Genomic DNA, 26,357 nt, shown 5'->3' with positions numbered 1-26,357 from the left:
CTGGAAGGAAGAGAGTGAAAAGAAGATGAAAGCAGAAACCAGAGACAACAAAAAGGTAGAAACAAATAATTGTACAGTGGTACCTTGGATTACGAGCATAATCCGTTCCAGGAGCATGCTCGTAATCCAAAATGCTCGTTTATCAAAGCGAGTTTCCCCATAGGAAATAATGGAAACTCGCTTTGATACGTTCCCCCCCCCCCCCCCCCCCCCCGAGGCCAGGGCGCTGCTTCCCCCCCCCCCCCGCATGATCCGGCACCCCCCGTGAGAACAGGCACCCCCGCCCGACCAACTTTAATTCACCCCCCCCCCCCCGTCTGGCCCCGGCACGAGAACCGCTCCCCCCCGCTCGCAAAGGCCCCCCCTGCTCGAATCGGCACCCCCCCTCCGCGAGAACAGGAACCCCCCGCCCGACCAACTTTATCTCATCCCCCTTTGGCACCGGCACGCAGCCCACAAGTGCCGGTGCCGCTTGAAGATCTTCTTCCTTGTCTCTGCCGGCTTTGAGCATGCATCTGCGCATGCTCAAGCCCTTCTACTTCTCCCTCTCACCGGGAGAAGTAGAAGGGCTTGAGCATGCGCAGATGCATGCTCAAAGACGGCAGAGACAAGGAAGGAAGAAGATCTTCAAGCGGCACCGGCACTTGTGGGCTGCATGCCGGTGCCAAAGGGGGGGGTGAGTTAAAGTTGGTTGGGCGGGGGGTTTCTGTTCTCGCGGGGGGGGGGGTGCCAATTCGAGCAGGAGGGGGCCCTTTGCGAGCGGGGGGAGCGATGCCAGTTATCGGGGGGTGCTCGTAAATCGAGTCAACACTTGGTTTGCGAGACACGTTTTGCGAGAATGTTTTGCTCGTCTTGCAAAACACTCGCAAACCGAGGTTTGACTGTATTTCTATTTTGTGATTAGAATATATCAGATTTGAAATATATATCCTGCTAGAGCTAGTGTTAGACATAACTGGGGACTGCAAAGTCCAGGCAGTGGCTTAGGTTTCTCTCTGACCAGGGGGGCAGTTGCCCTAGTTGCACTCCCCTAACCCTATTCCTGCTATGTGTGACTGCGGTATTCTGTGTAGTATTCTGTAATAATTTGGCTTATTCAGTTTTCTTGATAGTAGAGGGGATATATGTGAAGGGGAGGGGAGACAGGGATTTTGTTGATCCTTGCTCTGTATTATTTGTATTTATAAAATGACAATTGTACAGAATATTGTTTCTTTTTATACTTTAATAAAATACATTCAGTATAAAATCCTAACAGGCTTGTGCGGATGGAATCAGATGGTTTGCGAGGACCGAGCTCGTGTTAAATTTCAGTCCTAGTTTGCCGGTCCACAAAATATATATATATTTTTTTCCGCCGGTCCAAAGGTTGAAGAACACCGAGTTACAGGCAGTTGAAGTCTAATGAGTCAGGTTTGGCCATTCTGCTCTACTAACTTCAGCATAATTTGTTACACCCTGCCACGCGATCATTGGCAAGCAAGAGTAGAAATAAGACAGTACCTGGAACCGGCTCAAGTTACAATTTTTTTCAATACTTTTTTTTATTATATATATAATAATTGAGCCTTAGGTACAGTTTCTCGCGTTGGCTCTGCAGCGTCACAGCCGGGCAGATGCGAGGCTGAGGTCACGTGCGTTGTCGCCTTAGTCAGAGTAGCGAGCGCGCGGCTCTCCTCGTTCGCAGCACCCGGGCTGCAAAGCACTAACGGTCTCCAGTTGAGGAACGGCGCTCATGGCTCTCCCGTCCGGCAACGGCAACTCCATTTCTGGGCCCGACCCGGAGGTCCTTATCGTGGGCAGCGGGATAGCGGGCATCGGCGCTGCCCAGCGGCTCTATCAGCACGGCTTCCGAAACCTACGTATCCTAGAGGCGACGGAGCGCAGCGGGGGCAGAATCCAGACGGCCCACTTCGGTGAGAAGCACGGAGGTCACGAGGGTCGGTCCCGAAATCACCCGGTGTTGACTCCAGTACCCTTTAATCAGTACCCCCCCTGCTCTCTATCCACCCACCCACCTCTCCAAAATCTTCGGCGCTGCGAGTGGAATCTCCCGGCTGCAGACGCCGGCCTCAGCTCGCCTTTTGACGTCACTTTCTGGTCGCGGGACCAGAAAGTAACGTGAGAGCGAGAGAGTTGAGGCTGGCGCGAGCAGCAGCAGGGAGTTACTGCTTGTTGCCGCCGAAGATTATGAAGAGGGGCGGGGGAGATACCCCAAGTACTGTACAAGACTTCCCCTGTGTCGCTCTGAACTTGGGGCTACGTTGCTAGATATGAATAAAGTACAACTTGCATAGGAACCTCGACATTATATCAAATTTAATTTTATTTATATTTTCTATGCATATAGTTATTTTAAGGAAAACGAGTCTAGAAATACGGTAAAACACTAGCGAAGAGCTCGTCCAAACTAGGTTCTTGTATGTTTGCTCTGTAGACTATCTGTTACGGTTGTTTAGATTGTATGCTCTTTTGAGCAGGGACTGTTTTCTTCCTCTTTGTGACTGTACAGCGCTGTGTACGTCTGGTAGCGCTACAGAAATCATTAATAATAGTAGTAGTGGTAGTAGGATGAACTTTTGGAAGAAGCTGTATGGGGCAGGAAAAGATATTAAAGATCAGAACTAGAGAATGACACGGTGAAAAAATTGGTCCCCGTCACCGCCTCGTCCCCGTCTCACCATCCTCTGCACCGCCCCGTCACCGCCATTCCCTTCACCGCCCCGTCACCGCCACTGCCATCCCATTCACCGCCCCGTCACCGCCACTGCAACCCCATTCACCGCCCCGTCACCGCTGCATACATAAAAGCCTCAAACAGGTACGATTTTATATACTTTTCTTTATTTACGTATAAAGGAAACATTCTGTAAAACTTTAAAACTTAGTTAAATATTAGTTAATAACTATACAAAAACAAAACACGACATGTACTTTTAATTGTCCTTATTTTTTAACCCGTGGATGAACAACAAATCATCCACAATCTCTGGATTCAGTCTAGTTCTCCTTTCTTCCTAGCACCGACATGAAAAAAGGAAGTATGGTTATGAGACAGTGTAACACACTGAAAGATTTAAAATAAACATAAAGCACACTGTATGCAGAGAACAAATTAATTAATATTTGTTTCATTTTTCGAAGAGGTCTAGACCAGTGTTTTTCAACCGCTGTTCCGCGGCACACTAGTGTGCCGCGAGATGTTGCCTGGTGTGCCGTACGGTCAGGGCCGCCATCAGGGCAGTACCACCAGTCTAGGGAGAGGGGCGGTCCGCCCCACGTGGACAGGAGAGAGCTGGACGGGGGACGCGCGGAGTTCAATACATCTCGAGCCGCGAGGCTCGTCTTCTGTTCCTGCCTGCCCTGCAGCTAACATATAGCCGATCGCAAGCGTTCCCCGATGTCAGCGCTGACGTCGGAGGGAGGGCTTAAGCAAAGCCTGCCCTCCGACGTCAACGCTGACGTCGGAGAATACTTCCGTTCGGCTATTTGTGTGCGGCAGGGCAGACAGGAAGCAGAAGACAAGCCTCGCGGCTTGAGCTTCGTTTTGCTGAGAAAGTTGCAAAGATGGGCTGGGAGGCAAACACGGAACACAAAAGGGGGGAGGGAGTGCGTTTTGGACACAAGGCATGAACTTGGGAGAGAGGAAGGGAGGGAAAGAGATGCTGAGGTGGGGGAGGGAATGGGTTTTTGGACACAGAAGGCATGGACTTGGGAGAGAGGAAGGGAGGGAAAGAGATGCTGAGGTGGGGGAGGGAATGGGTTTTTGGACACAGAAGAAATGGACTTGGGAGAGAGGAAGGGAGGGAAAGAGATGCTGAGGTGGGGGAGGGAATGCGTTTTTGGACACAGAAGAAATGGACTTGGGAGAGAGGAAGGGAGGGAAAGAGATGCTGAGGTGGGGGAGGGAATGAGTGTTTGGACACAGAAGGCATGGACTTTGGAGAGAGGAAGGGAGGGAAAGAGATGGTTGTGTACACGGGGAATAGAAGAAAGGAGAATTTTTGGTCATAGGGAGGGAGTGAGGTACAGATAGTGGCATACCAGGGTGGGGGGGGGGGGCGGTCTGCCCCACCCCGGGTTTACGTCCCAAAGGGGTGCACAGCTGGCCACCCTCCAGTGTTGTCCCTAGGCCGGCAAACTGCGGCTCTTTAGCCACTTGAGTGCCACCGCCGCCAACGGTGTTGTTGGCGGTGGCAGCATTATAAAATACTTTCTTTGTGTTTATTTGATTCCTATTCAAGAGAATTACTTTATATATAGTCAATATAGGCACAGAGTTAAATTTTTTAACATTTTCTAATGGTGGTGTGCCTCGTGATTTTTTTCATGAAACAAGTGTGCCTTTGCCCAAAAAAGGTTGAAAAACACTGGTCTAGACAGATGAAAAAAATATGCAATGTCACCTCTGAAACAACTATAGAAAAATAGACTGATATAAATTCTCAAAACTGACACATTTTTATCACTAAATTTAAAATAGTTATTTTTCATACAATTTTTCAATCACTAATCTTCCACCACCCCTGGGGCTAGCAATGCACAGCCATAAAACTACACAGTCTTACATGAAAAGGGGTTGGAAATAAAATAATCTTATTGGCTTTGCACTCTGATTAAAAAAAAAAAAAAAGAACCAGCTCAGTGCTGCAAGAGTAGCCCAGCCAGACTTCAGCACGGAGCTGGTTTTTTTTTTTCACACAAACAGTCCTACTAGAAACCTCTAATGTGGCTTAGTAAAAGAGACTGGCTGAGCTACTCTTTCCAATAGCATACACATTCTCATGCTGAAATAGAAGGAACAAAATGCATAGGGAGGCAAAAGAAATCATAACAACCTAGCAGACAAATTGAAATTCAGAAAGAAAGGTGTAGAGCAGTAGATATATAGAGGATATGCAAATGAATCTGATTAATATATATTTTAAAAACTATTAGATAACAATCATGAAATCACAGGAAACAGTACATATGGAGAAACACACATTATTGAACATTGAAATAGCATTGAACGTGAATATAGGTGAAGCAAAATTCATCGTGCCAATTTCTCCACTTCCACGATTCTTTCCCTACACTCACCCCCAAGCCAGCAGCCGATTTCACTCTGCTCCTTCCTCGATGTCCTGAACTTCATCGGGCAGCAGCAGCATTCACAATTCACTTCTGTTGCCTGCTTCAGGCCTTCCTCTCTGTCGGGTCCTGTCTTCATGAAAACAGGAAGTAGGCAGGACCCGGCAGAGAACAAGGCAGTAGCGATTGGTCCTCTTCTTAGGGGGCGGAGTCAATGCGGCAACGTGCAAGTCGGGTTGAGGAGACAGACCACGCGAAGACAAACATGGCCGCCGGGAAAAAAATGACACCCGGTCACGACCAAAGACTCACGGTGAAGACACGGTAAATAGCGGTTCTTTGAAGGGGGTACATTGGCCTGCGGGGACAAATCTTTTCACCTGCGCCTGCGGGCGGTGAAAACTTTTTTCCCCGTGTCTGCGGCGATTTGAGTATAGAGTCTCTGAAGCCCGCAGCCAAACCGCAGGCTCCCCGCGGCTCACTGCGGTGATCTCTCCCCGTGTCATTCTCTAATCAGAACCAACAGATTGCACAGAGATGACCACAAATTTTATTTCATTTAATTTTTCCTGGCTGTAATTGCGATGGTGACGAGCAAAGGTGCTAGGTTTAGGCCCCATGTTATTTTTTTTCTTTGGAGCTTATTTCCTCTTTCATGCAGCTGATTGTTTCAGTCAGTGCATTGATTTTGGTTATACAGCGTTTGCTATCGTTACTGGCATAGTTTTTTTGGGGGGGGGGTTGGGGTGGCGGGTAGGATCCTCCCATCAAATGTTGTGGGTGCTAATTTGAATTAAGGCCAGGATTCTTTAAAAAAAACCACCACTTAAAAGCAATAATCTATTGATCACGAATTGAAAAACTCATAAAAATCACACACACACCCCTTTACCTCTAAGTAGATGACTTGAGGGACAGGGATTCCCTTCTTGTCCAAAATGGGTCTTCCCCTCCCTGTGCATCTTGGGATGCAGTGGGGAGGGGCCTGAGCCTCTGATTGGCCCAAGTTGTTTAAGGCCCCCCCCCCCCTTCCCCCATGATTGGCCCGGATGCCTAAGGCCCTTCCTATGGGGTGCCTGGGCCAATCAGAGCCTGAGGCTTTAACAACTTGGGCCAATCAGAGCCTGGGCTCCTCTCCACTGCATCCCAAGATGCAATGGGGAGGGGAAGGCCCATTTTGAGATTTTTTATTGTAATTGGGAGTTCCTTGAAGTTACAGAAAATTCATCTTTTATTAGTGTTCTATGGTACAGATTTACCACTGTGTAACTTGTCTAATTTAATCAATTACAGTATGTTTGTGTTGCTAGGGAGTCAGTACAGAAAAAATTACAGATAAAATAGAAGATTCAAGGCAGGCAGATGTGGTGTGGGAGGATACTAGAGGAAGTGGTATTTTTCAAGTGTTTATCCCTAATTTATATAATATAGTGCAGTATTTCATATAAGTCTCGGAGTACCCCCTTGCCAGTCAGGTTTTCAGAATATCCACAATGAACATGCATGAGATTGATTTGCATACAATGAAGGCAGTGTATGTAAATCAATTTCTTGCATGCATATTCATTGTAGATATTCTAAAATCCTGACTGGCAAGGGGGTATTCCAAGACAATACACTGATATTGTAGTTCAAGGATCTTGTTAAGTGATGCATACTTTATTCCCTTTAGCTAAAGGGTTCTGACTGGCAAGGGGGTATTCCAAGACAATACACTGATATTGTAGTTCAAGGATCTTGTTAAGTGATGCATACTTTATTCCCTTTAGCTAAAGGGTTAGTCGAGATTGGAGCCCAGTGGATACATGGACCTTCCAAAGAAAATCCTGTCTTCCAGTTGTCTTCACAGTATGATTTGCTGGATGAAGAAGCACTGTCTGAAGAAAACCAACAGGTAGAAGTTGGAGGACACCCAACTTTTCCATTTACTTCCTATTCCAGTTCAGGAAAGGTTGTTGATCCAGAATTAGTGGAATCCATGACTAATTTCTATAACACCCTATTTGACCAGTCTCGTGAGTTTCTTCAAAGAGACTATGACCCTGCTGCTAGTGTTGGTGCATACATAAAGAACGAGATTGCTCACTATGCTCAGGAATGGGCAGGTGATGAAATCTCTAAAAAACTGAAGCTGGCAATTCTTAACACCCTAATGAAACTGGAATGCTGCATTAGTGGGACCCATAGCATGGACCTGGTTGGGCTTAGCCCATTTGGAGAATATAAAATACTTCCAGGTCTGGATTGTGTGTTCCCAGGGTAAGTAGTTGCATGAAAATTTAACTTCTATATTTTAAATTTGGGGTTTAATTCAGTGTGATTTTCTTCCAATTGGTTACTCTGCTGGGGAAATCCAGTGCATCTTCACAGAGTTTCTCAGCACATTGTTTGAACTCTCCTGGTCTGTCAGATACTCAAGATATCCATATTCGGTGCTTTTTTTTCACAAAAGGAAAGGTGCTATTCCTCAAGACCAAGACCATCCTTGGGGAGGGAAATGAGAATGCTTGCCCAGTATTGTGTAGTTCTCAGTAGCCCCACTCCCTGGAGCCAGCAGCAGAGTTCAGTCACAGCAGGATTTTTGCCCTTTCCAATTGATAGGAGGTGTAAGAGGGCACTGTTTGCTAGTGCCTCCTCTACTGCCCTCAAGACCAGAAAAGGTAGCGGGTGGTACACCTCAAATGGTTATTTTTTTCAGATTCAACAAACTGGCATGACACTTGTAGATTTTATTTATTTAAAAATATTTGTTTACCACAAATCACAAATGCTTATGCTAGAAATGTTTAAAAGACAGAAGATGTTTATGTTTATTAAGATTTTGATATACCGCTCAAGCATTTTACTGACCTAAGCGGTTTACAATGTAACAATTAAATAATGAAAGGAACTCCATTGAAGATAGAGACAGGATATGTACATCCCAACAAGTATTCAGTGAGGATAAAAACAAAGATTACCTTAAAAATAAAATAATTAAATTATAAATTAAAAAAAAGATTAAACATTAATTAAGATATAAAGTTAACACTACCAACACTGAGAGGGGCATAATTTTAAAAAAATGTCTAAGTCCTCTTTTGACCTAGGCCCTAAATGCTGAAAGCAGAAGCAGGGAAAATGTCCATTCTCAAAAAAACATACAAAATGAGGATTTTTTTTTGAGAATGGCCTACCTCTACGTTCAGCTGTTTAAAGCCCAGACCACCACTACGTCTACACTTACAACACATTACCAACAAAAAAAACAGCCTAACTCCCAAACACCCCACACCAGACCTTTTAGGCGAAGGAGGGGCCAGTCCTTCGCCTAAAAGCTGGATTCTGTAACCAGTGTCTATCAAAAAGAACACCGGTTACAGAATCCACACACACACCCCCAGCAACAATCATGGCAGAAGAGATAGCTCATCTCCCCTGCCACAATGGCGATCACCCGAACTGCCGCCAACCGCAGCACTTCGGGGTGAGGATTGCGGCAGGAGAGATAAGGCATCTTCCCTGCCGCAATCTTCCCCCCCCTCCCCTGAAGTGCCTTGGTTGGTGGCAGTTCGGGTGATCGCTGTCGCGGCAGGAGAGATAGCCACACTCCTGCCAATCCGGGCAGGAGGGAGCCCAACCCCTCCTGCCCCACAACCCCCCTCCTCCTGAACCAATCCAGGCAGAAGGGAGCCCAACCCCCTCCTGCCCCGGCGACACACCCCCTGAACCAATCTGAGCAGGAGGGAGCCCAACTCCTCTTGCCCACGATGAACCCCCTCATGACCGCCCCCCCAATTACCCTCCAAACCTTGCGACACCCCATCCCCGACACCCCCCGTTATCTAAAATCCGTTGGATGGACGGGTCCCAAGCCCGTCAGGCCCACCATCTGCCAAATAGCAGACCTTAGAACCTGATTGGATCAGGCGCCTAAGGCCCCACCCACAGGAAAGGCCTTAGGCGCCTCGGCCAACCGGAATTGGCTCAGTTGCCTTAGGCCCCTTCTGTGGACAGGGTCTTAGGCACATGGGGCCAACCCAGCCTCCTGTGGGCATGGCTTTAGGCACCTAGCCCTAAGGCCTGCCATTCAGCAGATGGCAGGCCTGCTGGGCGGACGGGCTCGGGACCCGTCTGTCCGGCCAACGGATTTTAGGTAAGGGGGGTGGAGGGGGGCGGTCATGGGGGGGGTTTCATCGTGGGCAGGAGGGGTTGGGGCAAGGGGGTACTCCCCCTTGGGGAGTTGGGCAAGGGGGCTGGGCTCCCTCCTACCCATATCGGTTCGGTGTGGGGGGGCATCTCTCCTACAGCGATGGCAATCTCCCCCCGAACCGCGGCACTTCGGGGGGAGGATCGCCATCATGGCAGGGGAGATGAGACTTCTCTCCTGCCGCGATCATTGCGTTGGGGGGTGGGCAGGTAGCCGCGATCAGCTCAGCGGCCCCTTTTAGGCACTTATACCTGTTTTGACTTGGTCTAAATCAAAACGTATAAGTGCCAACTAGGCAACTTGTTAAACTTTTTGGTTATACCTGCTGTACGACTGAGTCTAGGTCGGCCCACCTCCTGCCCTTCCCCTCCTCTAAAAATGCCTCTTTTTGCTCTATGCATTTAGAGGCAGGGGAAAGGCCTAAACTGGTTTTAGATACGTCTAAAACCAGCTTTGATTATCGGTACTTGGATGATCTGGCTTTTTGATTGTCCAAGTACAGATTTAGGCCACTTTTTAGATGTTTTTTTTGTTTTGATTATGAGCCCCATACTGTATATGGAACTACATAAGTAAAATGGCTATGTTTGATTAACCAATTAATTCTTATATACCTGTCAAAACAGGCCTTTTTCTGTACCTCAAGAAATTTATCTCAGCTCTCAGGATCATTGATCAGCTATTCCACAGAATGGAGGCTGCACAAGTGAATGCTCTTTGTGTATTATTTTGAGGTGATTACCAACAAGTTCTGATTTTCAGATTGCAGCTGCTCTGTAGGAAAATACCTCTAAAGCTTTTTAAAAATTGATTAGCACAGGACCATTAGATTGCTGAACACCACTATTGAGACTTAAAATTTTTATGATCTTCTGTAGGCAACCAATAAAGTTAAGCTAAATATGAGGTACTATGTTCATTCTTTTGAAGTCCAAATATCATCTTAGCTACAGGTGAAAATCATCACATGATACTGCTTTAAACATCACAACATATGCAGTCTATAAAATGCCCTCTTTGAAATCTCAGGCAAAAATATATTTTTTAAAGTTAATCTTGAATTTAGTATAACACCTAATTAATGTCAAAATAAGAACATAAGAATTGCCATCTCTGGATCAGACCGGCGATCCGCACATACAGAGGTCCAGCCAGGTGTACACCTGGCGTAATTTTAGTCACCCATATCCCTCTATGCCCCTCATAAGAAGATGTGCATCTAGTTTGCTTTTAAATCCTAGAACGGTGGATTCCGCAATAATCTCCTTATAGCCTAAGTGATTTACATGCAGGTACTCTAGTATTTTTCCCTGTCTGTCCCGGTGGGCTTACACTCTAATGTACCTGGGGCAGTGGGGGATTAAGTGACTTGCCCAGGGTCACAAGGAGCAGCGTGGGACTTGAATATACAGTGGAACCTTGGTTTACAAGCATAATTCGTTCCAGAAGCATGCTCGTAAACCAAAGTACTCGTATATCAAAGCGAGTTCCCCCAAAGAAAAAGGCAGATCTTCGAGCACCGTCACCCGCATGTCCTGTGTGTTGGTGCCGGTGCCAAATAGGGGTAAGGAATGTGATCGGGTGGGTGCCTGGGGGATGTCGGATCGTAGCGGGGGCGGGGGCGATGCGAGTGGGGTGTGCCAGATCGCGGGGGTGCTCGTAAATCGAGGCACGCTTGGTTTCCGAAGCGCCAATTTTGCGAATGTTTTGCTCGAGGGTGTTTTTCCCTATGACAGACTCCGGCAGAGCATTCCACTCTGGGTGAAGAAGAACTTCCTTATGTTCGTACAGAATCTATCTCCTTTCAATTTTAGAGGGTGCTCTCTCGTTCTTTCTACCTTGGAGAGGGTGAACAACCTGCCCTTTTCTACTAAGTCTATTCCCTTCAGTACCTTGAATGTTTCGATCATGTCCCCTCTCAATCTCCTCTGTTACTGCTTGTGCCGGGACTGCTTTAGTTGGTCTCCAGCTGAAGTACAGAGAAGAATTCTGCCTCAGACAAGTGTGTAAGTGGTTACAAAAGCTTGTAGCTTCAGGCTGCCAGTCACACCAATAAATGTGACTGAGACTTCAAGCCCTCTAGCTCCATGCGTGTCAATGGGACGAGGGACATGCAGCCAGTACCTGGTAAAGCCCTCAGAACCGTCATGGGGGCCATACAGCCTGTGCTCAAGCTCTGGATAACCATGAGCGAGCTGTGCTATGAGGGGAACAGTCCCCAAGCCTCCAAATTGTTAGTGCAGGCTAGCTAGGCATGTTCCCCTAAGAGTTGCCCTGCTAGCTACAGATTCAATCCAGAGAGTCTCCCTTCTCACAGTCAGAGCTGTCCCAGGAGCATTGAGAACCTCTGCAGCATCGAAAGGCTCACAATCTGGATAAAATACTCGAAAATAGTAAAAATGACCTCTAAGTAGATCAGAAAACCATCTTCCAAATCAATTGTAGAAGGGACAACTGAAGATGAGTTAGAGTGCAGCCCAGAGCAGGAGGCGGAGCTGAAGAAAATTTAACTCCTACACAAACTCATGGGTGAGGCTACATAACCCACTTGTCAAGACTCCTGTACCCTTTGCACTAGAAAGTGAAATTCTTAATTGATACACTGTGAAGTGGGGAATGCTTGTCGAACTCTGCTCCTTAGCCAACATGAGCTAGTAAATCTAATCCCATTTGTCTTTTTATATGTTCCCAGTAAGACTTGAAATTGAATATATAACCACCATAAAACTTTGTATTATCATCTCTGTTCAGAGTTATGGTACTAAATCATTGTTTATAATTGGTAAAAATGAATATCTTCTTGCACAAGAGTCCTGAACTCTGCTTACTAAGACCTGTACACAGCTCGTTCATTAGCATTGCTGAGTCAGACTGGCAAAAAAGTATTGAAAAAATCTGAGTAGCGTTCCCGATCAACTGGTAAAATTGCTCGATCTTTTTCTTTCCTATTGACTGCACTATAGAATGACCTTCCTGTTCAGAAACGATAATGTATTTCTTTTCAGGTTTTCCGTAAAATTTTAAAAACTACAATGTTTCAACGTTTTTAGAATGAAATTCCTAATCTATCTTAAAATCAACACAGCTTTGTAAACATTTTTTTATTTTAAACCGAGTCGAGCCCTATAACTTTAGGGATGATCTGGTATATAAATCTAAGATTTAGATTAGATTAGATTACTCACTTTACACTAATGAAACATTGGAACAGACTTTTAAAAACTAAGGAAGTACAGCATATCACGCAGCAAGTGGTGTGTTTACATTCTCTAGTACACGCAATCGGAACCAATATGATACAGTTTTAAACTATTAAATTTATCATTGATTCTTTTTTACTGTTTTGTAGTGGGTATGAAAGCCTTATTGAACAGATGCTGAAATCCCTCCCAAAAGACATTGTTTTGCTGAACAAACCTGTAAAAACCATACATTGGAAAGGCTGTTTTAGAGGGCAAACACCGCAAGAACGGACATTTCCAGTCAAGGTTGAGTGTGATAATGGAGAAACCTTTACGGCAGATCATGTGATTGTCACTGTGCCACTAGGTAAGAAAGTTATCTTTGTGTAACATTAAAAACTTGGGGAGGACATTAATAAAAGCCTGTGCAGATAGGTTTCTTTTCCTCTGTGCAGGTAAAAGTGCATAATTTATATAAACAATGAATGTGAAGGGCAATTCTGTAATCTAAGAACATTCATGCTGGTGCTGCTTACCTATGAAAATGCCATCAGGGCACCTAGGAGGAGTTCTACATGCCTAACTTCCATCTATATATACTGTATATAAAATCAGATGTGTGTGTGTGTGTGTTCGTTCCAAACTGCCTTCAACAATAGAGGAACTAGCGTAGAATGAAACATCCAACTCAAACAAAAACTACCAGTTAGGCTGTGTTAATTTGCCAAAAACTCCACTTTCTCATATAAATTACAGACAAAAAGTTGGATAAGGGAAAAGGCCTCAGAAGCCACAAGGTGCAAGCACAAATCAGGGCTATGAGTGAGAGCTAGAACTAAATCTTGGCTCCCACTATGCTTCGATCATCAGCCAGAAAAACCCTTAACATGCTACAGCGATTGTACTGTGTATAATAAGCAAAAGAATTCAACTGGACAAAAGACAAAAGGACCAAACTTTATTTTTAAACTGTGTTGCTGTTCTCAGTGCAGTCGGCTCCTGTTGTCACTGTCCATTTCCAACCTGAAACACAGCTGAATTCTTAAGTGTTGCTACTGTAATGTAATAGCCGACGATGGCCAACGTTTCACAATATAATTATCGTTTCTTCAGAGCTCTGAAAAACAAAATGTATGTTCAAATTTGTTCTGTCACCAATTGTAACATCCTCAAATTCAAAAATGTACCTGAATGCGCAGGAAAATTGCCTGTCCTGCTTTCAGTTCTAAGGTGAAAAAAATGACGGCACAGCATTGATTTTATAAAAAAACAGCTGACAGCCTATGACGATTTTAGTGCGCTGTGATTAGCTGGAGCTGCCTCATGACTGAATGACAGGTAGGAAAAGAAACATACTGACTCCCCCTGCATTATAAGCACTATTGTGAAGAGACGTTTAAAACTATTACACATTTCAACTGCTATTAAAGGCAAAGTCAGTAAAAAATAAATCCAATCAATGGATGCATTCAAACCTACTGGTTGTACTGTGTATAGTTTGTAAATCCACAATTGTTCCCTCCTCAGGAGCAAAAGCTTTCTATTCCCTCCTTGTATACTCTGTGACATGTGGTTAATGACAAAACATTTCAGATCACAGCAGTTAGATTGATTTTTAATTTGAAAAAGTTTGAGCCTGTATCCCCAAATATTGCACTGGCTGCCCAATGGAGGGTAGAGTTCTATTTAAGCTTGGTTGTTTTATTTATAAAGCGTTGTATGGCTTAATGCAAAAATATTTGATAAATCGATTTTTATATCAGGGACATTCTATGCACAATTTATCTGTTTTTGAGTTTCCTGCTGTTAAAGGTTATACTCGGACAAGATTTATACATTGGCAACTATCCTATCGAGCTGCGCATTGGGATACTGAATTCGGGCCAATGGTTAGAAAGTCTATGACTTGTATGCATTTTAGGAAGCTGTTAAAAACTTGTTCTTTAATTATTTGTAGTATGTTGAATGAATATACTGTAAGTGGATTTTAAATGTAATTCACTGATGAGCATTGCTATACTGGAACAGACCAAAGGTCCATCAAGCCCAGTATCCTGTTTCCAAGTGACCAATCCAGGTTACAACTATGTGGCAAGATCCCAAGTCCATCTTATGAACTTTTCTTTTAGGAAGTTAACTAAACTTTTTTTTTCTTTTAAATACCTGCTAAGCTAACTGCTTTTACCACATTCTCTGGTAGCAATTCCAGAGTTTAATTACATGTTGAATGAAGACATTTTTTTTCACTCAACTTATAAAGGAGATCTTTGTAGAGCAGAGGTGGGCAACCTTTATACACAGAGGGCTGAATGATGTCAGTACACTCCCTAGCGGGCCATAACATTATTCAATGTCAGAACTGGAAATGCACAGAGCACCCATTAACCTTCTTTGATAAATAATAAAAAATGATGGAAAAATAGCCATACTGGGTCAGACCAACGGTCCATCAAGCCCAGTAGCCCGTTCTCACAGTGGCCAATCCAGGTCACTAGTACCTGGCCAAAACCCAACGAATAGCAAGATTCCATGCTGTGGCTTCTCCAATGTCTTTCTCAATAAAAGACTATGGACTTTTCCTCCAGGAAATTGTCTGAACATAAGAACATAAGCAATGCCTCTGCTGGGTCAGACCTGAGGTCCATCATGCCCAGCAGTCCGCTCACGCGGCGGCCCAACAGGTCCAGGACCTGTGCAGTAATCCTCTATTTATACCCCTCTATCCCCTTTTCCAGCAGGAAATTGTCCAATCCTTTCTTAAACCCCTGTACTGTACTCTGCCCTATTACTCCCTCTGGAAGCGCATTCCAGGTGTCCACCACTCGTTGGGTAAAGAAGAACTTCCTAGCATTCGTTTTAAATCTGTCCCCTTTCAACTTTTCCAAGTGTCCTCTTGTTCTTTTATTTTTCGAAAGTTTGAAGAATCTGTCCTTCTCTACTCTCTCTATGCCCTTCATGATCTTATAAGTCTCTATCATATCCCCTCTAAGTCTCCTCTTCTCCAGGGAAAAGAGACCCAGTTTCTCCAATCTCTCAGCGTATGAGAGGTTTTCCATCCCTTTTATCAAGCGTGTCGCTCTCCTCTGAACCCTCTCGAGTAACGCCATATCCTTCCTAAGGTACGGAGACCAATATTGGACGCAGTATTCCAGATGCGGGCGCACCATCGCCTGATACAATGGCAGGATAACTTCTTTTGTCCTTGTTGTAATACCCTTCTTGATTATGCCTAGCATTCTATTTGCTTTCTTAGCGGCTGTTGCGCACTGTGCCATCGGCTTCATTGTCATGTCCACCATTACCCCCAAGTCCCTTTCTTGGTTGCTCTCATTCAATAATATCCCTCCCATCGTATAGTTGTACCTCGGGTTTCTGTTTCCAACATGCAATACTTTACATTTCTCAACGTTGAACTTCATCTGCCATCTCGCCGCCCATTCCCCCAATTTGTTCAAGTCCCTTTGCAATTCTTCGCATTCCTCTTTAGTCCCAGCTCCACTAAATAGTTTTGTATCGTCCGCAAATTTTATTATCTCACACTTCGTGCCTGTTTCTAGATCATTTATGAATATATTAAATAGCAGCGGCCCGAGCACTGAGCCCTGCGGAACACCACTCGTGACCCCCATCCAGTCCGAGTAGTGGCCCTTCACCCCTACCCTCTGTTTCCTACCCGCCAACCAGTTTCTGATCCATCTATGTACGTCTCCGTCCACTCCATGGTTCTTCAGTTTCCGGAGTAGACGTTCGTGAGGCACCTTGTCAAAGGCTTTTTGGAAATCAAGGTATTTGATGTCTATGGGGTCTCCTCTGTCCATCCGTTTGTTAATTCCTTCGAAGAAGTGCAATAAGTTCGTTAGGCACGATCTCCCCCTGCAGAAACCATGTTGGGTTGTTTTCAAAAGTTCGTTTCTTTCCAGATGTTCATCGATGTGTTCTTTAATCAGTGCTTCCGTCAGTTTCCCCGGAACCGAAGTCAAACTCACTGGTCTGTAGTTTCCCGGGTCACCTCTTGATCCCTTTTTAAAGATGGGCGTGACATTGGCTATCTTCCAATCCTCCGGGATCATGCCTGTTTTCAAGGATAGGTTGCAAATTTGCTGCAGTAGTTCCGCTATCTCCTCCTTTAATTCCTTCAGAACCCTGGGATGGATTCCGTCCGGACCCGGGGATTTGTCAGTTTTAAGTTTTTCTATCTGCCTGTGTACATCATCAAGGCTCACTTCCATGGATGTTAATTTTTCTGCTTGATTTCCATTGAATATTTGTTCAGGTTCCGGTATGTTGGTTGTGTCTTCGTTTGTAAATACAGACGAGAAGAACATGTTGAGTCTTTCTGCGACTTCTTTCTCCTCCTTCACCGCTCCCTTCCTGTCTCCTTCGTCCAGCGGTCCTACCTCCTCCCTAGCTGGCTGTTTCCCTTTAACATATCTGAAGAACGGTTTGAAATTTCGTGCCTCCCTGGCTAGCCTCTCTTCATACTCTCTTTTGGCTTTTCGAACCACACGGTGACATTCTTTTTGATACTTCCTGTGCTCCTTCTGGTTCCCTTCAGTTTTGTCCTTTTTCCATTCCCTGAATGAATTTTTCTTATTGCCTATCGCTTCCTTCACTATTTTAGTCATCCATACCGGGTCTTTTGTTCGACCCTTTTTGCACCCCTTTCTGAATCTGGGGATGTGCAGATTTTGTGCCTCGCTCACTGTGTCTTTGAAAAAAGACCAGGCATGTTCTACTGTTTGCCATTTTTTGGAAGTGTTCCTAAGTTTCTTCCTTACCATTTCCCTCATTGCTTCATAGTTTCCTTTCCTGAAGTTGAAAGATGTCGCTATGGTTCTCTTTCCGTTCGGTATGCCTACTTCAACCTTGAACTTGATCATATTATGATCACTGTTTCCCAACGGTCCCACTACTTCCACTTCCTTTGCAGGTCCCCTTAGTCCATTTAGGATTAAATCCAGAGTGGCATTTCCTCTCGTCGGTTCTCTAACAAGCTGCTCCATGAAGCAATCTTGTATAGCCTCCAGGAATTCTGTCTCCCTAGCGCATCTTGAGCTTCCAAGACTCCAGTCTATCCCAGGATAGTTGAAGTCTCCCATAACAACTGTGTAACCACTTTTGCATTCTCGCTTCATCTCGGCATCCATTTCTTTATCGCTATCTCCGGTTTGCCCGGGTGGACGATAGTATAGGCCCATCTTTATTTCATGCCCTTTCCTACCCGGTATTTTAACCCATAGCGATTCCAGTTTGTTGATCATCTCCGCTGTGTCCATTCTTGTCGATTGTATGCTTTCTTTTACGTATAGGGCTATTCCTCCTCCTTTCTGACCTGACCTATCCCGGCGATAGAGCTTGTACCCCGGCAGTGCTGTATCCCATTTGTTTTCCTCATTCCACCACGTTTCAGAGATTCCAATGATGTCTATGTCCTATGCATTGGCCATGGCTTCTAGCTCCCCCATTTTGTTTCTTAAACTCCTTGCATTAGTATATATGCAATTTAGATCCTGGCATTTTGTCGTCTTCATTTCTTTTCCCTGTGCTTCAGTCTTTGGTGTCTTCTCTTTTGCTACAATCTTTCTAACCTCCTCTTCTGGGTTAGTTGACTCCTGTAATTTGTCTCTTGTTTCTTCCCTGCCTTTTTTCCCCTTAGTATCTTCACGGGATACCTTCTTCCGAATCATCGACGCTAGGTCGACTGTCGGCTTTCCCCTTTCTCTTAGTTTAAAGCCTGTTCTATTCCTCTCTTGACGTTGTTTGCTAGAAGTCTTGTTCCCGCCACGCTCAGGTGCAGTCCATCTCTCCTGTAGAGCTTGCTCTTGCCCCAGAACGTTGTCCAGTTCCTCACGAAGTGGAACCCTTCTTCCTCACACCATCTCCTCATCCATGCATTTATTGATTGTAGTTCTTCCTGCCTTTTCACATCTGCCCTCGGTACCGGTAGGATCTCTGAGAATGCTATCTTCTGGGTCCTCATCTTCAGTTTCCTTCCTAGAATCTTGAACTGTTCTATCAGCGTGCCTCTTCTGTAGTCTCTCCTGCTGACATCATTCGTCCCGATGTGGATCATTACTGCGGTCTCTTCCGTCTCCACTCCTTCCAGGACCTTCCCAATTTTGTCCACGATGTCCTTGGTTCTCGCTCCTGGGAGGCAGGTCACCAGTCGATCCTCTCTTCCTCCTGCTATGTGGCTGTCCACATGCCTCAATATCGAGTCTCCCACCAGGATCGCTGACTTTCCCTTCTTCAATTTTCTTATCGGTCTCAGGTCAATGTCCTCGGTGTGCTTAGCTCTCTCTTCTTCTGGGCATCGACTAGCCAATTCTTCCCCCTCATGTGGTATTCTTCTGTGGGTGTCTTCTTTGAGGTCATCTGCTTCTTGCTCCCCCTTCCAAGTTGGTGTTGCATCATCTCTCATCTGGAGTTCGTTCTCTTCCACCCTCCTCCTGTATGCTTCCTCAATGAATTCCTCGAGTTCCCTGACTTCCTTCTCGATGTGTTTCTCACTCCTGAAGTCTTCAAATGCCCTGGTAGGGTCCTCCGTGGTGTAAAGTCCTTCTAGCTCCTGTATCTTGTCCTCAAGTCGCTTGACTTCTTTCTTCAAGCTTTTCAGCTCCTGACACCGACTGCATACGTATGACTGTCTCCCCGAGGGGAGGTAGTCATACATATGACAGTCCGCGCAGAACACTGGAAAGCTCATCTTCTGGTTACCTTCTGCTTCCATCGGGGTTACTACTTTAAGAAAACAGATAAGTTTACGTGTTCCTTCGGTGCCTGCTTCCTTCTGCACCTGCTTCTTGCTTTACTGCCTTCTGCCTTTGTATGGACTGCCTACGCTCTACCTTTCCTTACTTTTGTTTGTGTGATTGTTCTTTCTGTGCCTGGTGCCTTTGCACAACCTTGCCTAACTTTTGCTTGTGTGTGGTTGTTCCTTCTGTATCTGCTTCTTGCCTTGCTGCTTTCTTGTGTGTGTTGTCTTTTCTCTTCCTTACCTTACTGCTGCTTGTGTGTTCGTCTCTTCTGCGCTGCTTGCCACTTCCTCACCTTTCAGTCCTTCCCTGTGCTCTTGGGTGTAGTGACTTGGCCCTTCTTGAGGCCCTTCGCAAAGGCGCTCTCGCTAAGGCGAGCGCCTTTGCCGCTCGCCTTCGCCGCGCGCCTAACGGCTGTGCGCCGTTGGCTCCGCCCCCATTTATGGGGGGTTCGGGTGCTGACTCCTCTGACGCGGTGGGGGTGGGCGGAGCTAACTCTCGCCCAGCCCCTAGCCTCCTGCTCTCCTCTGTCTCCCTCTGCTCGTTTTTGCTTCTAAAACTGCTTTTCTCCCTTGCTGCTTCTACTCCTCTTGCCTGATGCTGTGCACCACGTTCGTCGTTGGCTCCGCCCCCTTTTATGGGGGGTTCGGGTGCTGACTTCTCTGACGCGGTGGGGGTGGGCGGAGCTAACTCTCGCCCAGCCCCTAGCCTCCTGCTCTCCTCTGTCTCCCTCCTCTGCTCGTTTTTGCTTCTAAAACTGCTTTTCTCCCTTGCTGCTTCTACTCCTCTTGCCTGATGCTAACACTAGCTATGCTATCCATTCTTACCACAACCTTTGGTAATGCATTCCAGAGCTTAATTATTCTCTGAGTAAAAAAAATATTTCCTCCTATTGGTTTTAAAAATATTTCCCTGTAACTTCATTGAGTGTCCCCTAGTCTTTGTAATTTTTTATAGTGAAAAATCGATCTACTTGTACCCGTTCTACTCCACTCAGGATTTTGTAGACTTCAGTCATATTTCCCCTCAGCTGTATCTTTTCCAAGCTGAAGAGCCCTAACCTTTTTAGTCTTTCCTCATACAGTAGGAGTTCCATCCCCTTTATCATTCTTCTTTGAAATTTTTCTAGTGCTGCTATATCTTTCTTGAGATAAAGACCGAAGCAAATAATTTATTCAGTTTTTCTGCTGTGGGGGTGGAGGGAGCTTTGGGGTATGGGGTGGAGGTGTCTAGCAGTTTGGGGGAGTGGGGGGGTCTGCAGTTGGTGCACCGTTTGAGGGTTCTGGAGTAGGGTGTTGCCAGTTGGGGAGTTTGGAAGTTCCAGGTGGGGTTACTGCGGGAATAAGTGGGTATCCCTTCTGCTGGAGGACTTCATAGGAGGGAGGGTGTCCCACTGTAGCTGCTCAGCTGATTGAGGCAGGAGGATTCCCTTGCCGCGATCAGTTGATGGAAACACAATTCTCTTAACTGGCGCCTATTCTCTAACTGGGCACTGGTTAGAGAATCAAGATATTTAGGTGGGGTTAGGCATCTGTTCTTTAGGGCATAGGACACCAGTCTGCAATTCTCAGCCGCTTCTTAGGTGGCTGCTGAGACCAGTGTCATATTCAGAATTTCCCCCTTTTTTTAAAAGATACAAATATGTCCAGGATTTGACAGCTCAACTTCAACACCATTCACTAGTTGTGGCATCTGCTCTCAAGCGTTCATGCAGCTTATAGTCTTACGTTTTGGCTTTCTATCCAGGAGGAACAGAAGTGTTAGACTTTTTTGGCAAATGCATATTCCAGTCTACCATGGTTCTCAAGAGGATAATGGACTATCAATTTAGCATGTCCATTTATCTTAAGTCTTTGCAGAAATAGTTATCTGACTATATCCAATATCTTCCTCCAGATCAACTAAAACCATTCAAACAGTTATCTAAAAACTTGTTTACTACTATAAAGTTCATGGCTAGAGCAGAAGCCTTCCCCCCAAAAAAAAACCAAAACCCTTCAATTCTTATATAAAGTTCCGGGCCAGCCAATCGCTGCCTGACGTCAGAATGCGTCAGGGAGGGGGGGAGGCTTGTGGGCCCGGCACTTGTACCTGCCTGGCCTGGCGTTGGGAAAGCAGAGAGAAATCAGTGGCAGTGGCTTGGTGGAGGCAGGGAGAAAGAAATCAGACAGACAGAAAGAAGGAAAGGGGGGAACAGGGAGAGAGAGAAAGAAAGGGGGGACAGGGAGCGAGAGAAACAAGGACAGAAAAAGTTGGGACAGGGAGAGAAACAAAGACAGAAAGAAAGGGGGCAGGGAGAGAGAAAGAAAGAAAGGGGAGGGGCAGGGAGAGAGGAAGAAAAAGTTGAACTCGGAGGGACAGAGAGAGATGTTGGTTGGGGAATGGATTGAGGTCTGGAGGAGAGGAAGCATGCAGGAAGCAAAAAGAAGGAAAGAAATATTGGATATACAATCAGAAGGAAGTGCAACCAGAGACTCATGAAATCATTAGACAACAAAGGTAGGAAAATTATTTTATTTTCAATTTAGTGATCTTTGAGAATTTATATCTGCTGTCTTTATTTTGCACTATGGCCCCCTTTTACTAAACCGCGATAGCAGTTTTTAGCGCAGGGAGCCCAAGAGCATTGGGAGCAGCGCAGAGCATTCAGCGCAGCTCCCTGCGCTAAAAATTGCTATCGTGGTTTAGTAAAAGGGGAGGGGATATATTTGTCTATTTTTGTATAGTTGCTACTGAGGTGATATTGCATATTTTAAAGTCATCTGCCTTAACCTCTTTGGACCCCCCCCCCCCCAAATATAAATGATAATTAACATTTTCTCTGCGTACAGTGTGCTTTGTGTTTTTTAAAATTTTATTGTTGGTAGATCATTTTGACTTTGTCATTTTAAAAGTAGCTCATAAGCCAAAAAAGTGTGGGCACCCCTGTGCTACAGATAAGTATCTTTGCTTTATGTAAGTGTGATGGGGCAACACTTAATCACCTCTCTAAATACATAAAGAATGATGGCCCTACACTGCAAATGAGATTTAATGCATTTGGCTTCCAGACCCAGTTCACCCCTGCTGGGGGAGATAATCCTGTGAATATATTCTTGAGTTTTATGCTGACCCTCCCAATATATGTATCCTGAATTCTAATCCTCTTTCTGTCATTGTGTGCAGCCTTGGCTAACTCAAATAATACATGGCCAGTTTTCAAACTAGACTGCCACCTCTCCAATCTGATGACGCCCAACTACAAAGCATTCACGAAAGAACTATTCAATAAATTTGTCAAATGATCTAACTAAACCTGATCGACCCTCCACAGATCCCGACACATACTACATCTATTAATCATGTATTCTCTCTGGAAATGCCCAGGCCAACTCTTGTTGTAAACCGCCTAGAACTGAAAGGTATTGGCGAGATAGAAGACACCAATGTAATGTAATGTAAATGACTTTGAGTGGAAGAATGGTAGACTATGCATTTTTTTTAAAGGGTTAATTTTAGGCATAATGTTGTTCTTAATGATTAACAGTATTTTAGGAAACTTTTTTGACTATGGCCAAGTTTTACAACATTCAACTTCCCTTTTACTAAGCCCAATAGTGCAGGCCAATAGGAATTGAATAGGCGGCAGAGCATTTGCTGCATGGCTTAGTAAAAGGGGGAGGTCTAGAGAATGTAATTTTAGCTCTTAAATTTGTATGTAAGTACAGTGTCCTAGTTGTATGCTCAAATCCCTCAGATGCATTTTTAATTTCTGAGTTGACAGTAATAAGAATCATCACACTGTGATAATGTTCTCTGACAATTGTCTGTGATGCAGAGGACTTCAGCTCTTCACTTGCTACTTTTTGCTTTTTAGGCTACTTGAAAGAGCATTGTAATACTTTCTTACATCCCCCACTACCTTCCAATAAAGTTCAAGCCATTAGAAAGATGGGATTTGGGACAAACGATAAAATAATCCTTGAGTTTGAGAAGCCGTTCTGGGAACCAGACTGTCGCTTGATAAAACTCATTTGGGAGGATGAATCTCCATTTGTTGATGCAGAGCCTGATTTACAGAAGGTCTGGTTCAAAAAGCTCATTGGTTTTATTGTCCTTGAGCCACCACAACAGTACGTATCTTATTTCATCTATAAAATTAGTATTTGGGTTTCATATGCCCCATAAGGGTTCTCCAAGCAACTCAGTTTTTTGTCTTTTTTTCACTAGGAGAGAGTCAATTCCCAAAAGCTAGTCAAAAAATTTATCCCAGGATAAGCAGGCAGCATATTCTCACGTATGGGTGATGTCGCCGACGGAGCCCTGGTATGGACCACTTTAAAAGTGCATTGCCACTTTAAGTCTTTAGAAAGTTCGGGATAGCCCAAACCGCGCATGTGCGAGTAGGCCAGTTTTATATTTTCCATGGAGCTAAGAAGTCGCTTATCAGCTGCTGTTGATATTTTTTGCTGCCTTCCTGCTCACGTGGCTTGTTTTATAACTTTTCAATCAGTATTTGTTTTTCTTTTCTTTCTTTTTTCTTTTAGAAAAAAAAAAAAAATTTAAAACTTTTTCCCTTTCCCGGGTTCGGTCCGGCGGGGTCTGTTCCACCCCCTACAGCCTCAGACTTCGATTTTGCCGATGCCGTATTTCCATCATTGTCCCATCCTCAAACGGGTTTTAAAAAGTGTGGACGCCTCCCTTTTGGATACATTTGTGGCTGGCACCATTGATCAAGTGGTGCTGGATATACCGGGGGCTTTTAGATCCTTGCCAAGGGAAGCTCATTGGCTGTGTCGTAAGGTGTGTCTCCTGGCTCGCAGGTGTATTATGCAGCACTGGACCTCATCGAATTCTCCATCTTTTTGGCATTGGAGAGCCCATCTCCATGCGTTAGTTCTTTGGGAGGCGCGTGAGGTGGGGGGCTCCCTTAAACATCGTCAGTGCTTTTTGCTTCTTTGGGACCCCTTTTTATGTTCCTTGTCCTCTAGGGGGCGCAGCCTTATCCTTAATACCCTAGCTTAATGGTGCAATCTCCTGGCCGGTTCTGGATCCCTGCATCTCTCTGCTCTGTGGAGGGGGGGGAATGGGTTTGGGGAGGACTGTTTTTGGAGGGGATGCCTTTTCATTTGTGTGCCCTGGGGTCATCAGAGTCCAAACCCTGGGGGAATTTGGTGTGTGGTTTTTCTTTTTAACTCCCTTGCATTCCTCTCCATCTTGGGAGGGTAGGGGAGTGGGGGGTGGGTGGGGGGGTGGAGGGATGGTGAATGAGCCTTGCGGGAAGGGGGGAACAGGGGGGGTCATGGTTTGTGGGTGGTTGTAATTGACGCATGTCTTTGTCATGATGTACTTTGTTATGTGGATCTTTTGCCCATGTTCATTGTTTTCAGTAACTTGTTGTTTTCTCCGAATTCTGCCGGTTTTTCATGTCAATAAAAATTGTTTACAAACTAAAAAGTGCGGACGCTGTGCTCACCCTATTTCCATCACTGATCCACACCGCTGGTGTCTCCAGTGTCTGGGGCCCGAGCACAGGGCTGAATCTTGTACCTGTTGTTCTTCCCTCCAGAAGTGGACTCTTAAAAACCGTCAGATCCAGCAATGCCTTCTCTTTGGTATCGCTATGGAGGGTGAGTCGACACCAGTACCGATGTTGGGATCCACATGTAAATCGACACCGAACATACGACGTCAATGGAGCCATCTTCGGTGTCAAATGTTCCAGTGGGTAAGCCAGCTAAGAAACCTTCCCCCAACCCTTCGGGTCCTCTGGTCAAAATGGCAGTGAGCCAAGTCCTGTAGACCTCGAGGAGACCCAAAAAACGCTTGGCTCCGATTTCGTTGAGTACCTCGACATCAGCCTCCTCATCACCGGAGCGCAGAGCCACACTGGCGAAGATACTGGCGAAGAAGCCAGCGGTACCGGTGCATTCCCTTAAACAGCAAATTAAAGAATTGCTGCAGGAGGAGTTACGGGAGCAGTTACAACTTTTACTTCCCGTTATGGCGACGCCAGCTCCTCCAATGCCAGTCAGGTCTGAGCCCTCGACACTGGCACCGACATTTCGAGAGTCTCCATCGGTGCCAACTCACCTGGTTAAAGAACCGGTATCGGGGACAGCCCGGCACCACTCTTCCTCTCAGACATCTCCCGAGACGGTGTCAGTCAGATCAGGCAAGGCTTTAAAGAAAATGAAGCATCTCGAGCCTTTGACACCCAGTGCTCGGCACCGACCTCTACCAACCCGAGATTCAGACCTGTGAGGTGATTCTGATCAAGAACCCCTTGTATCTGATGATGAGGTCTCTTCAGGAGAGGATTCTCATTTACCATCTTCTCAAGAACCTACTCAAAAATCTAACAACTCATCTTTTTCCAGATTTTTAAAGGAAATGTCTGAGACTCTTTCTATCCCCCTTGAAGCTGACTCTAAGAAATCTAAGTAGTTTTTAGATGCCTTAGATTATGACCAGCCGCCCAAGGAGTTTCTGAAGCTGCCTCTCCACAACATCTTAAGAGAGACTTTTTACAAAAATTTAGAACCTCCTTTAACCATCCCTATGGCTCCTCATAAGCTCGATTCACTTTATAGGGTGGTTCCCATACCAGGGTTTGATAAATCTCAGCTTCCCCATGAATCCCTCCTGGTGGGGTCAACCCTGATGAAGTCTGCAGGAGCTAGCGTGTATGCCTCAGTCCCTTTTGGCAGAGAGCGTAAAGCAATGGACCGTTTTGGCAAGCAACTGTTTCAAAATGCTATGCTGGCCAACTGGTTTGGCAACTATGCTTTTCATTTTTCTTTTTATTTATAGCATTTAGTCAACCAAGTTGCCACTTTTCAAAAATATTTACCTGACCAAAAATTGTCTCTTTTTCAACGTTCCATTGCTGACTTTCTTCAACTTCATAAGTACATGGTCCGCTGTATTTATGACACCTTTGAGCTCACCTCCCATGCTGCAGCTATGTCTGTGGCTATGCGGTGTCTTGCCTGGCTTCGGGTGTCAGAATTTGATGTCAACCATCAAGATCGGTTGGCTAATGCTCCTTGTTTAGGGAACAAAATTTGGGGGGCTTCTTTGGACACCAGGTGGGACGCTCTGATAAAGCCTAAGAAGTAAGCCTCCACCTTCTCGTCCCTTCAGGCAATCTTCTTATCAGAGGCGGTTTACTGCAAA

The 26,357-nt window shown here is 45.4% G+C and overlaps 1 protein-coding gene across 1 annotated transcript in view; it reads left to right on the top strand.

Moving 5' to 3' along the window:
• Nucleotides 1–1,467: 1,467 nt before the first annotated feature.
• PAOX (polyamine oxidase) overlaps nt 1,468–26,357 on the top strand; it is a 45,970-nt gene continuing 21,080 nt past the window's right edge. Inside the window, exons 1-4 of the mRNA XM_033942864.1 lie at nt 1,468–1,916; nt 6,843–7,332; nt 12,612–12,811; nt 23,056–23,311. Of these exons, the coding sequence (XP_033798755.1) occupies nt 1,736–1,916; nt 6,843–7,332; nt 12,612–12,811; nt 23,056–23,311 (1,127 nt within the window). The 5' untranslated portion in view covers nt 1,468–1,735. The remainder of the gene's footprint in view (nt 1,917–6,842; nt 7,333–12,611; nt 12,812–23,055; nt 23,312–26,357) is intronic.

Source organism: Geotrypetes seraphini, chromosome 4 (genome assembly GCF_902459505.1).
Source record: "Geotrypetes seraphini chromosome 4, aGeoSer1.1, whole genome shotgun sequence".
Lineage (NCBI taxonomy): Eukaryota > Metazoa > Chordata > Amphibia > Gymnophiona > Dermophiidae > Geotrypetes > Geotrypetes seraphini.
This window is presented reverse-complemented; position numbering and strand designations above follow the sequence as displayed.